Source organism: Apodemus sylvaticus, chromosome 7, assembly GCF_947179515.1.
Source record: "Apodemus sylvaticus chromosome 7, mApoSyl1.1, whole genome shotgun sequence".
Lineage (NCBI taxonomy): Eukaryota > Metazoa > Chordata > Mammalia > Rodentia > Muridae > Apodemus > Apodemus sylvaticus.
Window position 1 is genome coordinate 57,128,268 of NC_067478.1, and position 22,362 is coordinate 57,150,629.

Consider the following 22,362-nt stretch of genomic DNA (forward strand, 5'->3'; position numbering starts at 1 on the left):
TAACAGAAAAGTAAGCGATGAAAGTTATGGGACAGTGACTCAGGTATGGTGGCTGATGTAACCCCAGAGTTTGGGGCATACAAACAGCAGAATTGCACAAGTTTGAAGCCAGTCTGCACTGGTAAGTAATAAGTTCCAAGCCAGCTGGCGTTAAGCGAGACCCTGTGTCAAAACCCAACCAAACAAAAACCCAAGTGGTACAGAGACAAATAGCTCTCCAAAATTGCCTGATCAGTGATACCACATTAAATTTAATTTACCTAAATAACACACAGGGAGAAACCAAGAATTGGCAGGGAAAGGTTTGTTTGCTTTATGTATCCTAAGATGAGAACAAAGAATCACAATTATCTAAATACTACTCATCAACGTCAGTCTGCCTATGTAATTAATGAGGGTAATCTGTGTATCTTTTTTCTATAAGCTATAGGCAACAATTAGACTATACTGAAAATGATTTGGAGCTACACAGTCCCATGTGCTCTCTCCTGGAATTGTTTCCCCTGAACATTTGGTAAAAAGGAATAAACAGGTTTGCATTCAAGCCTACCTAGCCTGTTGACTTATAGAATTGCAACTATATTAAAAATTATTTTATACTATCTGTTGTTTATGCCTCTACCTTTTTCCAGGTAATTCTACCACCTTGTATAATTTTCTTGGTTAATCTTTCTACTCATTGTAGTTTGTGAATTAAAGCTACTTGTGGCTATATGTACAAATGGGTGCTGGTTGGGGTGTACAGACACCTGTTCATCAATGCTAAGAAATGGAGAAGCTTTTAGGTTTTAATGAAATCTAGTGAAATGAAAGGCACAATGAATTACATTGTTGTGGTAATACACTCATTTAATCCCAGCACTTGGGAGGGAGAAGGAGGCAGTTCTCTATGAACTTGAGGCCAGCCTGGTCCACAGAGCTAGTTCCAAGCCAGCCAACCTGTGAGACCCTGTTGAAACAAAACAAATCTTAAAATGTCTGGACGTACCCAGCAATACCCATTAAATTCTTTTCTTAGACTTCACTTTCTTTCTCTCCTGTAATTGATTTTTTTCCTTAGGCACTGATACTTATGGTACTTATTTCTTTTTTTCTAGTCAATGGATTTTGTTGAAAAATAATTAGGGCTTGATTGATAGTTGCCCTGTTGATATGGAGCTCACTCACCTAACCTGTGTGCATCAGGCTATTCCCAGCACCATGGTCCTGGTGACACCTACTTATGATCCCATTCTCAGGAGTTGGGGGCCAGAGGACCAGAAGTTTGGCCAGTCTAAGCTATAAAAAAAAAAAAAAAAAAAAACCTGTCAGAAACACAAGTAATGACAATTTGAATAGCTTTTCTTTTGTTTACCACTGTTCTAAGCATTTTATCTTTATCAGATTCCTTTATGTAATCATTCCATTTGGTATGTAAACTCTTATTTTGACAAATGTCTTATTACTCACAAATGAGCTTTGGATTTTGATCCATTGAGAAATTGAAGCTAGTTTTTACTCATTTTTAGTTTGCTGTTTCATTTTCAGTTACTGTGACAGTAATTCACAATGCTCTGTGAAAACTGAATGCTGCATATATTATCCTCAGAGTACTTGATCTGTAGCAGTACTGCTACTTAATGTTTAGCAGACCATAAAAGGGATTTAATGTTTTATTCTGGGCTTTCCCCATCTGTTTCAACAGAATGGCATGGTCCTGTCTTAATGGCTCTGTATCTCTGTGTGTTTTCCTATGGTATTCTCTCTCTCTCTCTCTCTCTCTCTCTCTCTCTCTCTCTCTCTCTCTCTCTCTCTGTGTGTGTGTGTGTGTGTGTGTGTGTGTGTGTCTTTTTTTTCTTCCTTTCCATTGCTTTTTTCTTTTCTTTTTTCTTTTTTTTTCCTTTTTGCTATTCTTCTGCATTGTATGTGTGTTAAGCCCAAGTGAGAAAAATGCATGAACATGTAGAGCTTTTTTTCTTCAAATGCAGTGAAGTCTTGGTGGTTTCAGCTATTTTTTAAAAGCAATTTATTAATGTGTGAATATGGCTGGTTCTGCAGAACTGGAGTAATAGGAGAGTGTGCACCATCATGTAGGTGCTAGAAACTGAACTCAGGTCCTCTGCAAGAGTAGCTGGTGCTCTTCCTGGAGAGCTATCTCTCTAGCCCCAGTGGTTTGGGTTATATTGACACAGAGTTTGCCATATCGAGTACGTCATATTTGCAGACATCATAGGTAGGATGTGTAGAATAGCCGCTTGGAGCTCTGCTTACAAGCTCCATTTTCATCACTGCTTATCATCAACATCCCTGCATTTCTTAATAGCTGTCCTCACCTTTTACTGCATGCAGTACCCAAATTTATATCGCACAAAAAGTAAGATGCCTGACTCATAGTGTTGTTTATGGTTATCAAACTTTAGGGTCAATTAAATAAAATCCATTACAGTTCAGACTTGAGGTTAAACTAAACAGGAAGAGGAACTGAAACCTAAAAAAAGTACAGTAACTTGCTCATGTGACACAAACGGTGCACAGCAGCCACTTGACCCTCACCACTCTGATTATGACCAGATAGTGAGGAATGGTAGCAGCTCCATTGAGTTCTATTTTTCTCCAATTCTCACTATCAAGAAAATTTGGTGATTAATAATCATCTATTGTTCTCTAATTTACAGCATAATTCTTTTATGCTGTTTTGCTCCTATGTCTTGGAATAGAATCTGTCCCTGGAGCTCAAATAAAAGTCTAGAGTTCAAAACCCTTGTTCTCTGAACAAGTAGCATCTACCTTCTTATTTCAAGGTGCCATAAAAACCAGACATCCATACTGGCCTTGCCTGGTAAGATCGTGCCCCAAAATAAAGAGCCGAATCTGTATTTAGCAACTTAATATTCCATTATTAATATTAATTCAATATTAATAGTAACTTCTATTCATTTTATAATACAAGAATTTCTGAGAGAATCACTGATAATGATTTGATAGGAACAGAGTCAGTCTGTGAAGATGAAGAGGTTGTGTAAGTGTGTAGTTACCAAGATATGTTAATGCCAGAAGGAAACGTGAGTGCCTAAAGTAACGTGACTGTCATTTCCCTAACTTCTTTCTCAGCCTGCTTATCCTTTGAGTATAGGAAGGCAACTGATTTGCTTGAGTTGATTTTATAACCAGCCACTTTGCTGAAGTTGTTTATCAGCTGTAGGAGTTCTCTGGTGGAGGTTTTCGGATCACTTAAGTAGACTATCATGTCATTTGCAAATAGTGATAATTTGACTTCTTCCTTTCCAGTTTGTATCCCCTTGACCTCCTTATGTTGTCTAATTGCTCTAGCTAGAACTTCAAGTACTATATTGAAAAGATATGGAGAGAGAGGACAGCCTTGTCTAGTCTCCGATTTTAGTGGGATTGCTTCAAGTTTCTCTCCATTTAGTTTGACGTTGGCTACCGGGTTGCTGTATATTGCTTTAACGATGTTTAGGTATGGGCCTTGAATTCCTGTTCTTTCCAAGACTTTTAGCATGAAAGGATGCTGAATTTTGTCAAGTGCTTTTTCTGCATCTAATGAGATGATCATATGGTTTTTTTTTCTTTGAGTTTGTTTATGTAGTGGATAGCATTGATGGATTTCCTTATATTGAACCATCCCTGCATCCCTGGGATGAAGCCTACTTGATCATGGTGGATGATCGTTTTGATGTGTTCTTGGATTCGGTTGTCAAGAATTTGCTCCATTTTTAGCCTCCAGTCAAGTTATTTGTTCATGAGATGTTTGTTTACTTTGTATTTCTTTTCTGTTGTGAGGCTAGCCTTAAGTGCTTGGCTATCTTTCTAACCCCATATTTTCCCCCCAGTGGTTATGGGTAAGATGCTGGGGAACTTTAACTTACTAAATCATTTGTTGCTTGAAAGCCACTAATTAAACATTAAGATATAAATATTATTATTTCAACAAATTAGACATTTATGATATTTTCTCTTGAAATGTAGCCAAATGACAAAGTCTTAATACAAATTTAGACTTGTAGTTGAACAAGTGCAGAGACATGAAGTGAGAAAGCACACACAAGTTCTGTCTACTAAAGGGACAGTGGCAGTGCAACATAAGCAGTGGATAATCGAGCACAGTGCTTTCTAAGACAGCTTAGAGATTATGGTAGTGTAACACAGAGTTAGATAGCTCCGTTGTAAAGTGAGGGATGACAGTCAGCACAGAACACAGTGAAACAATTTAGAGAAGTAAAGCTTAAGTTTTATGGCACATATATTGTGCACCTTTTTACGTTTTATACATAAGACATTGGAACATAAGGTAGTCTATAATTTTAATAAATAAAAAAATTTGCTACCTAATAATCTTTTACTGTCCACTAACTTCCCCTTTCTGTCTGACTAAAGGCAAACTGTCTTGTATAAACTGCTTTATGATCTAGTTGGAGAAGAGAGCATAGATAATAGTAGTTGAGTTGGGGAGTGCTTGCATCTTGGATGACTTCATTTTGGGCTTAAAAGTCACAAAAGGTTATGTATAAGGAACTTTCAAATTAGCCCATCTTGGAGATTCTGTGGAATCCTTGCTTAAGAAGCTGTTTGTAATCTATTGGCTGGTTAGAATAGTAACAATACCTGGGACATTTTAGATCACTAAGCTCTGCAGGGGTTCTCTCTGTTTATAGGACCTCGGCTTGGCCTTTCCTTTACTTAGGCCTCCTCTTTAGTAGCTGTGTGAGTGATTTGACATGGAATGAACAAATGGAGAGCACAGAGAACCCAGCATCTGTGCTGTTGGCACTGGGTATCTTCAGTATCTTCAGTATAGCGGGTAGTATGCCTAGCATAGATGCTCACCAATAATGCTTAAAACAAATTGTGGTAAAGAAATAGGTAAACAATTTTTTTTTAGCAAAAACCTTTATTTACTTTAAGAAATATTTTTTATTTAATTTAATTTTTTAATTATTCACTTTACATCCTGCTCACTGCCCCCCTCCCAGTCACCCCCTCCCACAATCCTTCCTCCATTCCCCCTTCTCTGAGTGGTGCACCGGGGTGGGGGGCAGATCTCCCCACTCTGGCAATTCCAGTCTCTGGGAGGCTAAGTGCTTCCTCTCCCACTGAGGCCAGACAAGGCAGCCCAGCTAGAAGAACATATCCCACACACAGGCAACATGCCTTTTAGAAAAGAAACTGTAAGAATAAACGTCCCCTTTTCCATAAGATTGAGCAAGTTGCTACCCAAATGAGATTTATGATGGTAGACAGGGTTGGCTTTAGGTCTTTTCAGACAAGAATTTCCAAGTACTTTATCAATGTTAATTAAACGGAGCAGGCCTATGTAAGGTTCATGTTACTGAGTTGATTTTCCTAACAGAATGAAGGAAGGCATTAATGGTAAATGACTTGTATCTTGCCTAGTTAACTTAAAAGAGAAACAAGAGTCAAGAGACTAATTTAATAATCAGATTTCCCAAGTCTCAGGCCAGATGTGTGGCTCACTGATAGGAGTTGAATCCTTAGTACTGCCAAAAGAATGTTCTTTGTTTTGATCATCTCAGGTCGTCAACTTAGATTTCTCTCTAAATGTTTGGATTTGACTTTCAGGATTTTATATTGTTTCTCTGAACAGCAAATATAGGAAAATCTCACATGATTTATGCATTAAGATTCTTTAAGTTTGAATTCAATAATGGTGATAGAAGTAATTTTTTAAATACGCATATCCTTTTTTCTATGTTAATATCTAGGTTTATTCCAGGTTTTATGTATTTGTATGTGTGTGTCTTTGCCTTTTTTATGTCTTTGTATTTTTAAGTTTTAACTGCTTGTAGTACATGGAAGGATTTGTGTAGTGGTGAATTGAAATTTGTGGTTGCAAATTAGTACAACTTATAAATATGAAGAGAAATCATAACTGACTTTCACAGTACAAACAAGGAAACTCTAGTTTATGTCTGTGCTCAGGAATTGTTTCTGGAATAGTTGCTGTAATTAGTAATTAATTGGTTAGAATATTTCAAGGATCCAGGAGTAGCAGAAATATAAGCTGGGCAACCTAATATTATTGTTGCTGGCTCTTTCTTCATCAGCATGTTTTTTTCAGCTAGTAGTAAGTGATCAGACACCAAGAGGGTATGATAAGAGTGGACTTCTCCATCCCAAAGATGGAAATGGACAGGAGGAAAGTTTTCTGACTCATCTCACAGCTACCATCAGTTGCTTTTTTTGGCACCTCTTGATATCAGTATTTCTAGAAGGAAAAATAGTGCTAGCAGTGATGCTTTGCAATGTAAGTAAAAAACACCTGTCATATTTTGGATCCAGAGTAGCTAGTCAGCAAGCTACCACCAAACTCACAGTAGTCCTGAGATGTTGAGAGGTAGAGGGTGCTTTAGAAGAGAATGCACTGAGGAGTGCTGTGGAGCCTTAAGGGAGGTAGGAGGTCAGGACTTAGGGCTCCTTTCTTCTTTCCCTCCCTCTTTGTAATGTAAGCTTTTCTAAATCTACACATGCCTTAGATAGGATGTGATAGAGCTGAGTGGATTGGAGAACTCAGCAGTACTGAACTGATGTGGAGACCATACCTTCAGACCGTAAGCTTGAATGAATATACCTCTCCTCGCTATAACTTAGTTGTCTTTGATAGATTAAAGCTAGCTATTATAGACAGTCTTGATCTGAAGTATGTGAAAACTCTGTCAATAAGTAAATGACAATATAAGACAAATAGATACCCTTGAATTCAGTTATCTCTGTAGTATTATTTAGTTTCTAAAAATGTCTGCTGCATTAATAAATATGTTCACAAGTGAGCTAATCCGTTTACTTAGCCTGTCAATAATAAGCTCAGCTGAACGTTTTATAGATTTCTGAAGAAGGTGCCTTATTTTACCAGTAGAAATTCTATTTTCAGTCCTTTCTTCCTTATAACAAGCCAAGTAAGCTAAGTCTTCACTTATATCCTCTATTGAGGGTTTTCTTCTAGGAAACCAGCCCTAACTCTGATCCCATGTTATACCATAGCTCTATAAATCTTAAAGCATAGATCCCACACTCCGTCCAGAACTCTATAGACAGATACCCAAATTTTGATCTGGCTTTCAGATTCATTGCTTGCCACAATTTGACTTCAACAGTGTTTTTATGATTTGGAAGATAGAGAATAGAAAATCACCAGTGGTCCTCTTTTGGTGAAACATTTGGACTAGACAGCCTCTAAAGTCATTGTTCTTTTATCACCTTGTTTGTCTTTAATGTTGAATAAGCATTTAAAAAAGCAAGCAAGAAAAAAGAAGCCAAATTCAACTTTCTATACAATAAGAATGGGAATTGTTGACTATTTTGTTCTTAGTACATCAGACTTCCCAGGACCTGCTGGATTCTCGATGTCTAGTTCTAGTCTTGCATTTTACTTATGTGATTGACTTACCCTAGTCACTGTATTTCCCTTTTATCCTTAAGACCTTGTTCTTACAGGGTGGGACAACATTGATTAGTATCTAAACGAAAACCTGGTTGAAGATTCTAGAACTTTGTGTTGTACAAGATTACACCTTAAATTTACAAGATCACATTTGTTGAACTATCACTTGTCCAGTGGCTATCTTGTTCTCATACTACCTACTCCAAAGTGCCACCCCTGTATTTCACCTCCACATTCTGGTGGGAATCTGCAGCTCCAGGTGTCCCTGTGTCCTCTCAGGCCACTCTCACACCTCATTTGAACGCTTGGCCCTACCCAGTGCCTATCCCCTACAGTACCTTCCTCCCTGCAGAACTGCTTACAACCACAGCTGAACAATGAAAGGGAAAATGATTACCATTTTCTGCATGTAGGCTAAGGCTCTGTTTAATTTGTGGGTATAAAAAAAGGATAAAAGAAAGAAAAAAAAGTCATGTATAAGACTATAAGCTATATCCAACAAAGGCAGCAGTACTTTTAACCCCAATGGATGGTATTGTAGCATTTTCTATAAATTGGCGTTAAGAATATCATAATCAAAGATGGGAGTGCTCTACTACATCATCAAGGGGAAGGCCAGGCTGGGGCACCTGGTCCTCAGGAAGACATGCACCACTGTTGCCTTCACAAAGATTAACTCAGAAAACAAGGGCACTCTGGCTAAGCTGGTGGAAGCTATTAGGACCAATAGTGACCAAATGGGATCCTCCGCCACTGGGGAGGCAACGTCCTGGCTCCTAAGTCTGTGGCTTGCATGGCCAAGCTGAAAAAGGAAAAAGCTGAAGAACTCACCACTAAACTAGGTTAAGTGTACACTCCTAAGTTTTCTGTACATAAATATAATTATAAAATTTAAAAAAAAAAGGATCTTATAATCCCATTAGCTCATAATTGTTTGGAGGAATCCATCTGTTTTCAAGGCAAAGTATCTTTTCCAGATTCTTATGCTTAGATACTTCTTGCTCAGATAGTGGCACTGTTTTTGGACGCTGAGAAATTGTTGGGAAGTAGAGCTACCCTGGCAAGTAGCAGCTGCCATGGGCAAGGCTTTGAAGGATACACCATCCAATTTGTCCTCTGCTTCTGGATCTGCCAGAAGCTCAGACACTGTTGATACCTTACACGTGAACCAATACTGACAGAGCAGTCCCCAACTCCTTTGCCTTCCCTGCCATATGCATCCATAGAAACTTCCTCCCTGAAGTTGTTTGAATCAGGAATTTGTCATAGCAACAAGACTAGTACCTACGGTACAAACTCAGGCTCCTCTCTCCAAAGTATTTGCAATAGAGCTATGCTGCCAGTGATCCATCTACCTCTACCTCCTGAGAACTGGGATTAGAGCATGTGCCACTACAACCAGCTCTAAACTTGTAATTCCTTGGGGGAAAAATAGTTTCACATGATGAAAGGTAAAAGGAAAACAGATTTCTATTTCAAAATCTCTTTTGAATAAATATTATCTTTATAGCAAGTAATCTGTTTACTGTGTCAAGACTTGTAATGTGTAATACTCTTATCTCTTGTTAATTCTGATCCCCTTGTTAATTTGATACCCAGCAATACCTGGAGTCTCAATACTGTCAGTTAATATCAGTTCCTGTGAATCCAATGCCCTCTTCTGGCCTCTTCGAACACCGGTTATTAGTGTAATACATGGGCATACATATAGGCAAAACATTTATATACATATGATAAAAATAAATAGATATTTTAAAGAAAAAAGGTGGTATGAATGTTCTATTAAGAAATTAGTGTCTGGAGATATGGCTCAGTGGTTAAGATGTCTGTATTCTATCTCAGCACCCACATAAAAGTTGAACATGCCTGTGATCCCAGTTGGGGCTGTAGTAGGAGGCAAGACGATCTCAGGGTATTATTGGCCAGCCAACCTATCTAAATCATAAAGATCCATGTTCAGTGAGAGACTCAGAAAAATAAGCTGGAGAGCAGAAGATAACTGACATTTGCACACTCCCAAAGTTCACACACACAAAGGTGCATACACATATATACCATAAACACAAACACATGTACATACTTACATGATGTGCACATAATAGACATAAAAAATACTGTTGTCAATTGTGAGTGCTGTGAGATGCTCATTGTCCCCTAAGGAAGTGCCAGGGCTGCTCCTATGCTTGGCTGACTGACTTTGGAACTATGTCTGTGTTCCAAAAGAAATTCTGAAGGAGAGTGCATACTATTAGCAAATGCAGCAAGGAGTAAGGAATACCTTTGAAACTAAGTGTGACCAGTAGCCAGCCATTTCTTCCATGTGTATAACCTAGAAGATACATATTAAGATATGCAAGAATGGTTTATTCATGACCCACAAAATTGGAAAATTTTCAGCAGGGAAGTAGATAAACTGTGCTTTTATGTTTAAAAGGAGACAGCAATAAAAATTCACTGAACTAGTATTATCAGTTTATCTCAAAAATATAACATTGTGTGAAAATGCAGATTTTAAAGGGTATATATATCATATAATCTCATCTTTTTCAGTATATTCAAATAGTTATGTGTATTGTTTGAGTGAATGAACATACGTTCATTCACAAAATATACATGAGACTCACAGATAACTTCTTTATAATAGAACCTCATGTTCCAATGTTCAGGCATCTCTGTCTCTACTGTTTTCATTTTCGAGAGAAATAAAAATGTCCATTTTGAAGTAACTATGTATGAATGTCCTCTGTGTTATGTTGTTCACTATTTAGGTGTCAATTCTTTACTCTTTTGACTATTTTCAGTGATGATAAATTTATGGTCAAGTATTTACTGAGACTAGAATGAATAGTTTTTAAGCTGAATTGATTGGATTGTCTATCCATGAAGTTTTTTATACAAAGTTGTTTTATTGGTTTTATAGGGAAAACATCAGAGAGAGGCTCATTTTCCCTGTACAGCAGAGATTCTGGACTATCAGGCTGTCAGGTAAGTTTAATGAAGTTTATACTTGTGTATTGATAGAAAAGATAGTTTATTGACATGATTTCACCATAATATATTCATATAATTTTGTAACTTCATGTGATAGGGTTGTTTTGGTTTTAGCAGCTCAACATGTCTTTTCATTGTTCCATCTTGAGATGGTTTCCTTTCTTCAGTTGAGATTTTCTTAACTTCCATTTAATTGGATACAAAGTTTCTCTGCTTTCTAAATGTATCTTCTGGAAATAAGTTCTCACATATTCCCGTAGAAAAGCAAATTGTTGATACATGCAGTGCAGAGCATGTGATAAACGCATGTAGCTTGAATATATTGTAATGGTGGCTGTGCTATTGCCATGAGAAGTGCTTTCATTTTATCATATAGCTCACCAAGTATTTCAGGCCTCAGCTGGCTTTGTACTGGGGAAATTCTTCTACCCTTACAGGTTTTTCATATAGTGTGCTTTTGCTAGTGGTCATCTTTTTCACTGTTTTCTCATGGATTTCTGAATTTAGCCATGCCTCTCAAACAAAAAACAAAAACAAACCAGAAAAGCAATCTTTATGGGACTTGGTCCAATCTAAGCCATGAGTATCTTGAGTCATCCTATCATACAAATAATAACATTCTGATTAATAATATTCTTAATTCCTAGCAAATACAACAAACAAATCACAATAAGTGATTTGTTAAATGCAACAGCTGCCCCTTGAGTTAGACATTGTGGCCTCACACCTATGAGAGGCTGAGAGGCATGAGGATCACTCTGTTTAAGTCCAGCATAGGCTACAAAGTAAGACCATATCTTTGAAATAAATAAATTCCCTTATCTCTGGTTTCAATTGCCCACAGTCAGCTTTGTTTTGAAAATATGAAATGAAAATTTTCAGAATCAAACCATTGGTCAGTTTTTGATTGCATGACATTCTGAGTCATGTGATGAACCACCTAGAATGTGAGTCACTCCTTTGTATAATGTATTCATCTGTACTATACATTTCCTCCCCATTAGTCACTTAGTGTTGGTTCTCAAATTGACTATTATGATACCATAGTGCTTGTATTCACGAAAGCCTTAATTTCACCAGTAATGCCCCAGCATGTAAGAGTATTAAAGCTGCCACTTGGGATATGCAAAAAAAAAACCAAACAAACAAACCTAAAATGCTTTCTTTGAGAGAAAAGATTAAAATCTCCAACTTGATAAAGGGGGAGACTTATTTTCTGACATTGCTAAGATCTGTAGTGTTTTAAAGTACTCACAGTGAATCTTTTTAGCAACTCATCATGCAGACTAGAAAGCGGGTGTTGTTCAGGGATAATTTTTACGGTTTTATATATAAGTAATAAACCTAAGCTGATGTTTGTAGTTTTTGAAGATAGTGTGACTGCTTCAGTAAGAGCCTCTCACATTCTTAGTGTCTGCTCCAATGTCCATCACTTTTAATGCCTTTGGTTGAAGAGCGAACTAACAGCTTACTTATTTGTCATACATCCTAGGAGCCTGGGATTTGCATGAGTATTAAATGGGACTGTTTGACAGCTGTTCACAAACATTGCAGAGACCAAGAAGTCCCATGCAAAGAGAACAGCAAATTTATAGAAGGTATAACAACAAAACACAAGACTTAAGATGCCCATGTGAGAATGATGTTTCTAAAAAATTTACAGCACAAGCTATCCATGATCCTAGAAAGGAACTCCATAGGATAGCAAAGCCATGAAAAGGTTGTATTACAGCCAGGACAGAGAGCATCAGTGGAGACAAAAAGGCTCTTGAAGCCAGTCAAAGGGATTCGTTTCTGAGAAAAGAGAAATGGTCTGCTATTTGTTACTGTTCCCCAGTTCTTACTGTGCTGCAGATGATGGAGAAATTATCAACTGATTTGAGTTCTGAGCATAAACTTGGAAAATTCAAATTATAAAAATTAAGGTGTTGGGCATGGTGCTTGCTATACTTTTGGTACTCCAGAGACTGAAACAGGAAAGGCACCAAGTTCTGAAAATCCCTGACCCTTTCTTATAATAACCCTATCTTATAAAACTCTATCTTATAATAATGTTCATTATGGCAATGATGAGCAAAAAGAAACTCTCATTCAAAGTAAAACCTGTATTCCATAATGTGTGCTTTAATGGATAAGAAGTAAAAACTATGTTTAACCAATTGCTACTTTGTCATAAATATTCACAACTGACAAAAATACAAAGGAAGATAGTGACTACAAACTTACATCCAAATGCCACCTTTTACTGTTTTTCTTCAAAAGCATACCCCAAGGAACATTAACTCTGCTGTTAATGTATATAAAATGTTGCTGACTTTCTGTAAGATTTGGGCTAATTTAATAATGCCTGATGGGTTTTATTTCATGTAAAGATGATGTAATAATACATTAGTAAATGAGTCTTCTCTTATTACCTTCAGTCACAGAATTGATGGGTCATTAAATGGAAAGGGGTATAGTAGCTTTACTGGAAGTACTGATAAATCATTATGCAATTGAAAATTTTTAATTGATCCAGCCCAGAGGCTAATTGGGCCATTTTTATTAAATTAATGACAGGCATTACCTTTTAAACTGCCTAGCAATGTGAGAATTCTTTCATCATTATGATAGTTTTTCTCTGATACTACTTATACAAATATTTGTTTGAACAGCTTAAATAAAAATTTCAGAACCTTAAAAGATAGCAGTGTTAGTTTTTACATCCTAGAAGTTCAAGGCTTTATCTAAGTTCATTATTAAAGCCTTAGGAACAAGCAGTTTAGAAACTCAGGCATTGAATTCAAAAGTGATGAGAATACAAATATTTGGAAAATGTGACAAATGTATGTACACCTATTGAAAACTTAAAAATAAGTAAAGCAAAAAATAAGTTTAGAAATTATGTAAATGGAGATGTGAAGGTCTGAAGTGCTAGAGAGATGACTCAGCCATTAAGAGCACTGTCTGCCCTTCCAGAGACACCTGGTTTGGTTCTGAACTCCTACAATAGCAACTCACATGTAGCACACTGTGTTCGCTGTGTACCAGGCACTCAAGTGGCATATAGACATATGTGCAGGCAAAACACCCAATACGTGTAAAGTAAACACTTAAAAAATAAATAAGATTTGAAGGTCTTTTACTCATCAATGGACAAGATCTTAGTAAATTAACTCAACAACTTGTCCTTATTGGTATTTATTTACAGACCTCTCTATCCAACAGTTGAAACAGTTTCATTCAAGGACATATGTTAGTCAGGAGTTATGAATCATATACCAGCTCATAAAATCAGTGTCAGTGAAGTGCAAAGGCTTGAAAATGCACAGCGGGTATTCTCTGACCATGTGACAGTAGAAGCCAACAAAAAATATGATTAAACCATAAGTGTTTAGCAACCATATTGAATCCCATACAGTGGAAAAGAGAAAGATAGTTTTGAAAGATTGTTCTGATTTCCCCATTCACTCACATGCCAACTATATATATAGGCAAAAACCCACATAATAATAACAAAGTAATTCTAAAACTCATGAAACCTTACGGTATAAGTTTAACAGAATATAAGACTTTAATGGTGGAATTATTTTTATTGACATTTTATTTCTTCCTAAATTGGGCTATAAATTTAATATGATTCCAAACAGAGCTCCAACAAACTTTATAGATACTGACAAGAATATTTAAAAGTTTGTTTTCAAAGATAGAAGATACAAGTGAGATGATTCAGCAGATAATATATTAGCTGCTCAGCCTGACAACTTGAGTTTAGTCCCTGGAATCCACAAAGTAAATAGAAATGACTTCCTACAAGTTGTTCTTTGACCTCTATATATGTTCACATGTTCCTGTGTACACACACAATAAATAAATTAATTAGCTAATTTTTAAATTAAAGACAAAAGATTAAGAAACCAAAACAGGGGCTGGAGAGATGGCTCAGTGGTTAAGAGCACTGACTGTTCTTCCAGTGGTCCTGAGTTCAATTCCCAGCAACCAAATGGTGGCTCACAACCATCTATAACAGGATCTGATGCCCTCTTCTGGCATGCAAGTGTACATGCAGATAGAGGAATCATACATTAGATAAATAAATATTAAAAAAAGAAGAGGAGGAAGAGAAGGAGAAAGCAGCAGCAGCCACTGCTGCCAGAACAGCCAGTGGTGCACACATTTAATTCCAGCCCTTGGGAGGGAGAGACAGACAAACCTCTGAGTTTAGGGACAGTGGCTTATACAGAGGGAGTTCCAGGACAGCCAGGGTTGCAGAGAAATCCTGTCTTTTAAATAAAGAAAGAAAGAAATAAAAGAAACAGAAATAGTTTGCAAAGAAGGGTGAACTTTGTAGCTTTCACTGTTTACCTCAAAGCAATACTAATAATAGAAGAACAGTGTTGTGTTTGTATGTAGGTGGACACATAACTCAAGGAACAGAGCAGAAAGCTGAGAAAGGGCCTCTGGATAGATGATGTTCGTACAAGCAAGTCAATCTCATAGTGTAAGGTACTAACGTAACTGTATATTAATGTGGGGAAAAGGAACTTTTATTTCTTATAGTATATAAAACTTGTTTGAAGTAGAACTTGAATTTGAAAACTTAAGTAATTAATACTTTTAAGGAGAAAATGTACATGAATGTTGTCATCATGTATCTATCAACAAATAAATATTACTTTACAAAAAAAGAAAATTTTTATTTGTGTGTGCACATGTGCACCATTTTCTAAATGTGTGCCATATGTCTATGGTGCCGGTGGGGCCAGATTTCTCCTAGAGCTGGAGTTAGAGATGGTTGTAAGCTACCTGATGTGCCCACTGGCAATTAACTGGGCCCTTTGTAAGAACAGAAAGCACTCTTTAACTATTGAACCATCTCTTCCAGTCTCTGTCCCCCGTCCCTGCCCCCAATTTCTTATGTAGAAATCATGAAACATGAAAGAAATACTGATGAATTGAATTTAACTAAAATCCCATTTCTCCCCCAAAAGAACACCACCTTGTGAGACTGCTGTGGGTGTTTTGTTTTGTTTTGCTTATTGGATATTTTCTCTATCTACATTTCAGATGTTATCCCCTTTCCCAGTTTCCCCACCTCCTGGAAACCCCTTATCCCATCTTCCCTCACCCTCCTTCTATGAGGGTGTTCCTCCACCCACACCACTCCCACCACCCCACCCTCAGTTCCCCTATTTTGGAGCATCTATCAAGCCTTCATAGGACCAAGGACCTCTCCTTGATGCCTGATAAGGCAGTCTTCTGTTCCATATGTAGCCGGAACCATGGGTCCCTCAATGTGTACTCCTTGGTTTGTGGCTTAGTCCCTGGGAGCTCTGGGAGGGTCTGGTTGGTTAATATTAAATTAAATTAAATTCTACCTATGGGGTTACAAACCCCTTCAACTCCTTCAGTCCTTTCTCTAACTCCTCAATTGGGGACCCTGTGCTCAGTCCAATGGTTGGCTTGGAGAATCTGCCTCTGTATTTGCAAGGCTCTGGCAGGGCCTCTCAGAACACAGCCATATCAGGCTCCTTTCAGCAAGCATTTCTTGGCATCCGCAATAGTGCCAGGGTTTGGTGACTGTATATGGGATGAATCTCCAAGTGGGACAATCTCTAGATGACCTTTCCTTCAGTCTCTCTGATCTACACTTTATCTCCATATTTACTTTTGTATTTTATTCCACTTCTCAGAAGAACTGAAGTACCCATACTTTGGTCTTCCTTCTTCTTAAGCTTCATGTGGTCTGTGAATTGTATCTTGGGTATTCTGAGCTTTTGGGCTAATATCAACTTACCAGTGAGTGCATACCATGTATGTTCTTTTGTGGATGGGTTACCTCACTCATAATGATATTTTCTAGTTCCATCTATTTGCCTAAAAATTTCATGAATTCATTGTTTTTAATAGCTGAGTAGTACTCCGCTGTGTAAATGTACCACATTTTCTGTTTCCACTCCACTGTTGAGGGACATCTGGAATGTAGTTGTGTGAGCACATTTGTAGCCCCATTCTATGCTTGTATTTTGGGATAATTTCAAAACAGTGATAATTTTACCTGGAACAAATTGCAAAACACGAATTATTTCAGTAACCTAACTAATAGTTTTAAGTTCTAGGAAAATTTTATTTCAGGTCATTCTCTTGTAAATTTTTTAAATAATTTTAAGATGATTTTTCTTTTATTAAATGCTTTGTCTTTTATTCTTTTTCTTTCTTTCTTTTTTTTTTTTTTTTTGAATGGAAAATGTTGAAGAAACAGGTCAATGTATATTATAAGACTGTTTAGAAGCCAGGCAGTGGTGGCGCACTCCTGTAATCCCAGCACTCTGGGAGGCAGAGGCAGGTGGATTTCTGAGTTCGAGGACAGCCAGGGCTATACAGAGAAACCCTGTCTCGAAAAAACCAAATCCAAAAAACCAAAATAAAAGATTATTTAGAACATAAGGAAATGAATTAAGTATTTTCTTGTTTTACTTTATAAGTTGAGAATTGATTCAAGCAGCAAACTAGAAGGTCTGCTGTCCACAGCTGGCAGAAACAAGCTATGTATATGTAGAAGAAAATTATTATTATTGAATAAGGTATAATAATCTCAAGTTATATGGCTATAATTTGACACTCAAAAAGTTAATGTGATTTTGATATAAGGAAAGGTTTTAAAGGATGTATAAAATTCCAAGGCCATAAAAATGGATTACATTTGACATAGTAAAGGGGAAGATTGCTGGGGAAAGACAGCAGAGCCTCGTGCAACTTTTTCTGCTTCTTTTTTTTTTTAATTTATCTTCTGTTTTCTATTTATTCAATATATTTTTTATTTACATTTCAAATGATTTCCCCTTTTCTGGCTCCCCGCTCCCCACTCCCCGAAAGTCCTATAAGCCCTCTTCCCTCCCCCTGTTCCCGCATCTACCCCTTCCCACTTCCCTGTTCTAGAATTCCCCTATACTGCTGCACTGAGTCTTTCCAGAACCAGGGGCTACTCCTCTGTTCCTCTTGGACATCATTTAATATGTAGATTATGTCTTGGGTATTCTATGTTTCTAGGCTAATATCCACTTATCAGTGAGTGCATACCATGATTGATCTTTTGAGACTGGGTTACCTCACTTAGTATGATGTTCTCCAGCTCCATCCATTTGTCTAAGAATTTCATGAATTCATTGTTTCTAATGGCTGAATAGTACTCCATTGTGTAAATATACCACATTTTTTGTATCCGTTCCTCCGTTGAGGGACACCTGGGTTCTTTCCAGCTTCTGGCTATTACAAACAGGGCTGCTATGAACATAGTGGAGCATGTGTCCTTATTGCATGCCAGGGAATCCTCTGGGTATGTGCCCAGGAGTGGTATAGCAGAGTCCTCCAGAAGTGTCATGCCCAGATTTCTGAGGAACCACCTGACTGATTTCCAAAGTGGTTGTACCATCTTGCAGTCCCACCAGCAGTGGAGGACTGTTCTCTTTCTCCACATCCTTGCCAACACCTTCTGTCTCCTGAGTTTTTAACCTTTGCCATTCTGACTGGTGTAAGGTGAAATCTCAGGGTTGTTTTGATTTGCATTTCCCTAATGACTAATGATGTTGAACATTTCTTAAGGTGCTTCTCAGCCATTCGAAGTTCTTCATGTGAAAATTCTTTGTTTAGCTCAGCGTAAAGAGTGTGAGGGTGCTTGCCTACTGGTGCTTCTGCTGACTTATTTAATCATAACAAATAGAAGGTGTCAATCTGTTAAGCATGAAAAATACTTTAATATGTGTTCTAGTAATAACAGCATTTTTGTTTGGCTTGTGTAGAATATTTACTTAATAGTGGGAGATAGCTGAATTACAAGGAAAAGGCTTGTAAGGCTTTCCAGGGAGTTTATCACTTATCCTGCAAGAGGTTAGGCATGAGTGGGGGTATGATTTAAAAAAAAAAAGACAAGGTTTCTTTTTTCTTTTTTCAAATTTAGCAACTTTATTGAATTTGTAGAGACATTCTTCAGGAATACATTGCTTTAAAGAAATCACACAGCACTTAACAGGTACATGTATACATGTACACTTTAGAGGACAAGTAACAAAGCTTCAGAGATGGAGTGTACAGTCTAAGAACATGGTAGCAGTAGACATGTACACCAAGACTGGATTTGATTATGCTTGGGACTATTTTCCATTGCATCTCCACAACTAGGATTTCTTATCTTATGACCAAATGAAAACGGCTTAATCCATTGCTTCATACAGACAAAGAAGTTGGAGTAACAAACAAGTGTGTGCATGTATTGAAGGGAAAGACACTGCTTCTCAGCGGTGAAGTGCATAGGCTTAGCATGCATATGGCCCTGAGTTCAGTTCACATCCACTTAAAAAAGTTTAATGAGCACTTAATCTTGAGATAATTTATAAACAAATCATAAGAGGTAAATTGCATACCTATATGTATGTATAAACACATTCATGCACAGTTTTAGTAAATGAATAGAGAAAGCAATGTACAGTTTTGTCTGATTGAGAAGGTAGTCAACAATTCCTGGTTATACAAGTTATAATATATACTTGTATAACAATTCCTGGTTATACAAGTACTTAGCCAATACATAAACTCCAAGGCTTATGAAAAGTTTTTGTATTAAAAAATAGATTTGAGAACTGTAGAAGACAGCTGACATATGGACTAGACACATAACACATATAAACACACCTGCAAGCACACATGCATACCCCCACACAAATGTGTGCATATACCTCATGTACACACAAAAAAATCACAAGAAGAAAGCTCCTTGACTCTAATCCCCACTCAGTCTGAGGACTCTGTTGCCATTGAGAAAGTCAAGGATTTTTCTGCTCACAACTAGGAAAAAGGATGCCAGATCTGTAAGAGTAAGAACAAAGAGTTCAGTCCTCACAACCCACACAATACACACACACACACACACACATACACAAATGAATAAATAAGTTGTTAATGTTATTTTTTTTTAAATCACAATCAATTCTGTGATCTGTGTAGTGACAAGCAAAAGGCTTTCTGATTATTTTTGGTGATCCTTCTAAGGCAGAACACCAGAAATTATTGATATCAAATTATGTATGCAGTTAATTCTTACTTCATTCATAACCAGCAGACTAAATGCCTAACTTGCTAAAACTCCTTCCTAGAAAAAGATGCAAAAAAAAACCTCTTCCTTCTTCAAAAACCAAGGCATAATTTCACAAAATTCACCCTGGGAAAAGAATAAAGTTTACTGGACTTCCTTGCAGAACATAGGTGAGGAGGGGTTTTTTTGGTTTTTTTTTTTTTTTTTTTTTTTTTTGGCAAGAGTGTCCGTAGTTCTCCCTGCCAGCAGGCTACAACTAGAAAGCCTTTACCCTTTACCCAACTGGGATGAGAGTTTCCCGATAGCCACATAGCTGGAACTTCTTCTATCTCAAACCTGTATACTTGGGCCGCTTCCCCAAGCCACATGCAGTTAAGGGGGAATTTCATTCAGCAAGTAGTAGGGAGTTGCAGAGTATTCTCCATACGTTCATGAGGAGCCCAACTGAAATCACAAAAATGGTGGTTGCTTGACTTGGAGGACAGTCACTCATATCACAAAACAGCAAGTGATTAAATTTGTATAGTGATCAGATTTGCAGGTCTGTTGGACAAGTTGATGTGATGATGCATTGTGACCTTTATCTTTTGACCTTACAGTCATTATTGCTATTGCTGCTTACTATCCAAGGAACTTGAAGCCTCAAGCTATGTCCTCTACCTAAGACTAAATAGCTGATGAATGTCATTGCTAAAGAGAGGATGGTTGAGGTAATAAGCTTTATGTTCTAGGTTTCAAAGGGAGGAAATGAAACCATGATTAAACTTTGGGACTAGGGGGAAAGGTCAAGATACTAGGTCATGAGGTAAAAGAGCAAGTGAAGTAGGAAGGAAGGTGGCATCGTTATGGGCTATGTCACAGAGAATGTTGGACCTCACTGTGCTGCAGTGTTCTCTTTGAGGACTAGATTGTTAGATTGGTGATTAGAGGAGCTAAGTAAGAAGGATGAGAGGGCGCAGCTATCTCTTAGAATTAAGTTCAGCTTCTGCTGTGGAGTGCTCTCTTAAAGTAGCATATGAAAGGGTCCAAGACACACAGTAGTTAGAAAAAATTTAAGATCTGAACCATGTAGTTTAATCTGAGCTTAATGAGTTTAGAACATAGTAAGACAAATGGGATGGAAATCTTAATGTATCAGGTAATAATTTTCCACCAATGAGAATTAGATTTTTGCAAGAGTTTCTTGTCAAGGAAAATTCTTCACCTGCTGTTCCTGTTGACTCTAAAAATTGACAGCTGTGCTTTTGTATATAAATTAAATACTTGAAACATATACTTGTACCTACACAGTAAATCTTACATGGTAAGTGATTATTACAGTTTCAAAGATTATTGTCAGTTTTGAACACTGGAAATGGCAAAGTAACTAGTATATATTTTTAGTGACTATTCTCATTGCTATGACCAAATATCTTACAAGTAGCAACTTAAAAGGGAAGATATATTTGGCTCACAATTAAGAGCACCTTTCATCCTGAAGAGGAAGGCATGGCAGGACGAGTATAAAGCAAGTCATGATATCCAGTTAGGATGATGCCCTTACTCAGTTCACTTTCTCTTTTCCTTTTAAAAGAAAGAGAGAGAGCGGGAGGGAGGGAGAGAGAGAAGAGAGAGAGAGAGAGAGAGAGAGAGAGAGAGAGAGAGAGAGAGAGAGAGAGAGAGAGAGAGAGGAGAGAGGAAAGAGAGAGAAACATACATGTGTGTGTGTGTGTGTTTGTTATGTGTATGGAAGAGGGCACCAGATCTCATTACAGATGGTTGTGAGCCACCATGTGGGTGCTGGGAGTTGAACTCAGGACCTCTGGAAGAGCAGTCAGTGCTCTTAACCTCTGAGTGATGTTGCCAGCCCCACTTTCTCCTTTTTATTCAACATAGAATATTGGCTCAGGGACTGTTGCTACTCACATTGAAGGTGGATTCTCCCTTTTCAGTTAACTCTTCATAGACACACCATCATAGACATCCAAGAATGTTTTTGTGTGTGTGTGTGATTTTTAATCCAGTCAAATTGGCAATCAAGATGTACTATTACAAGCGATAATTCAGTGTTAGCAACTGTTGAAATTGGGTTACTGGAACAAAGTTTATTGTACTTCTACTTTCATGTAGATATGAAATTTACCAGAATAATAATAAGAATCTTGAAACTGTCCAGGTGTGGATTTGCAAACTGTTACATGTTAACTGTATGCCTAACACCAGATTGGGTTAGATGTTAAACACGCAGGAATACTGAGTGAAAATTGGTTGCACGTAAAAGCTTTAAAGAAAAAGTTTTCTTAGAATACTATCGTGCTCCTAGGAAAACATCACAGGGCTCTTTTTAACAGAAGTTTTCTAAATTCAAATATTCAGAAAAAGTTTTTACTTGAGAAGAGGTGTCTTCAAGAGTTGGGGAGGGTTTTACAGGGTCTCTCATTCTTTAGTATGGGTTGGCGAGAAGCATTAAACCTTCTTTCTGAGACCCCAGTTCCTAGGATACAGCATGGACCAGCACATCAAAAGAAAGCACACTGTGGTCACTCGCAACCTTATTTAAGTATGCCTTTATAAAATCCCTGTAGTAGTCTTTTGGAAGTGGGGATACATCCACAACCTGTTTTAAAAAAAAAAGTTTAAAAAGTTGTCTGTCATGTTTGTAATTCCCTAAACACTTGATGTGTTCAGATGATGTCTAGCCTCTGGTTGTGCAGCTTTTCTTCTGAGAAGTAGTTTTTGTTCTTTCTCATGCTTGACAGGCACTTGCAATGTATCCCGTGCCCTTCAGGAAGGTTTCTTAATTGATAGGCAACTTACATATTTTTCTCTGATAGATTTTCGTTCGCTTGTGTAAAATTTGGGAGAAAGGGTGTAAGTTTTCATTAAAAATGAACTACTACTAATAAAATGTGTCTTTTCTGCTTATACT

General features: G+C 37.4%; 1 protein-coding gene across 9 annotated transcripts in view; it reads left to right on the forward strand.

The window, feature by feature from the left end:
* Tcf12 (transcription factor 12) overlaps nt 1–22,362 on the forward strand; it is a 286,268-nt gene that overhangs the window by 168,842 nt on the left and 95,064 nt on the right. For all 9 annotated transcript variants that reach the window (XM_052187848.1, XM_052187850.1, XM_052187849.1 and 6 more), the window contains one exon: nt 10,317–10,381. In XM_052187848.1, coding sequence (XP_052043808.1) covers nt 10,317–10,381 — 65 coding nt within the window. The remainder of the gene's footprint in view (nt 1–10,316; nt 10,382–22,362) is intronic.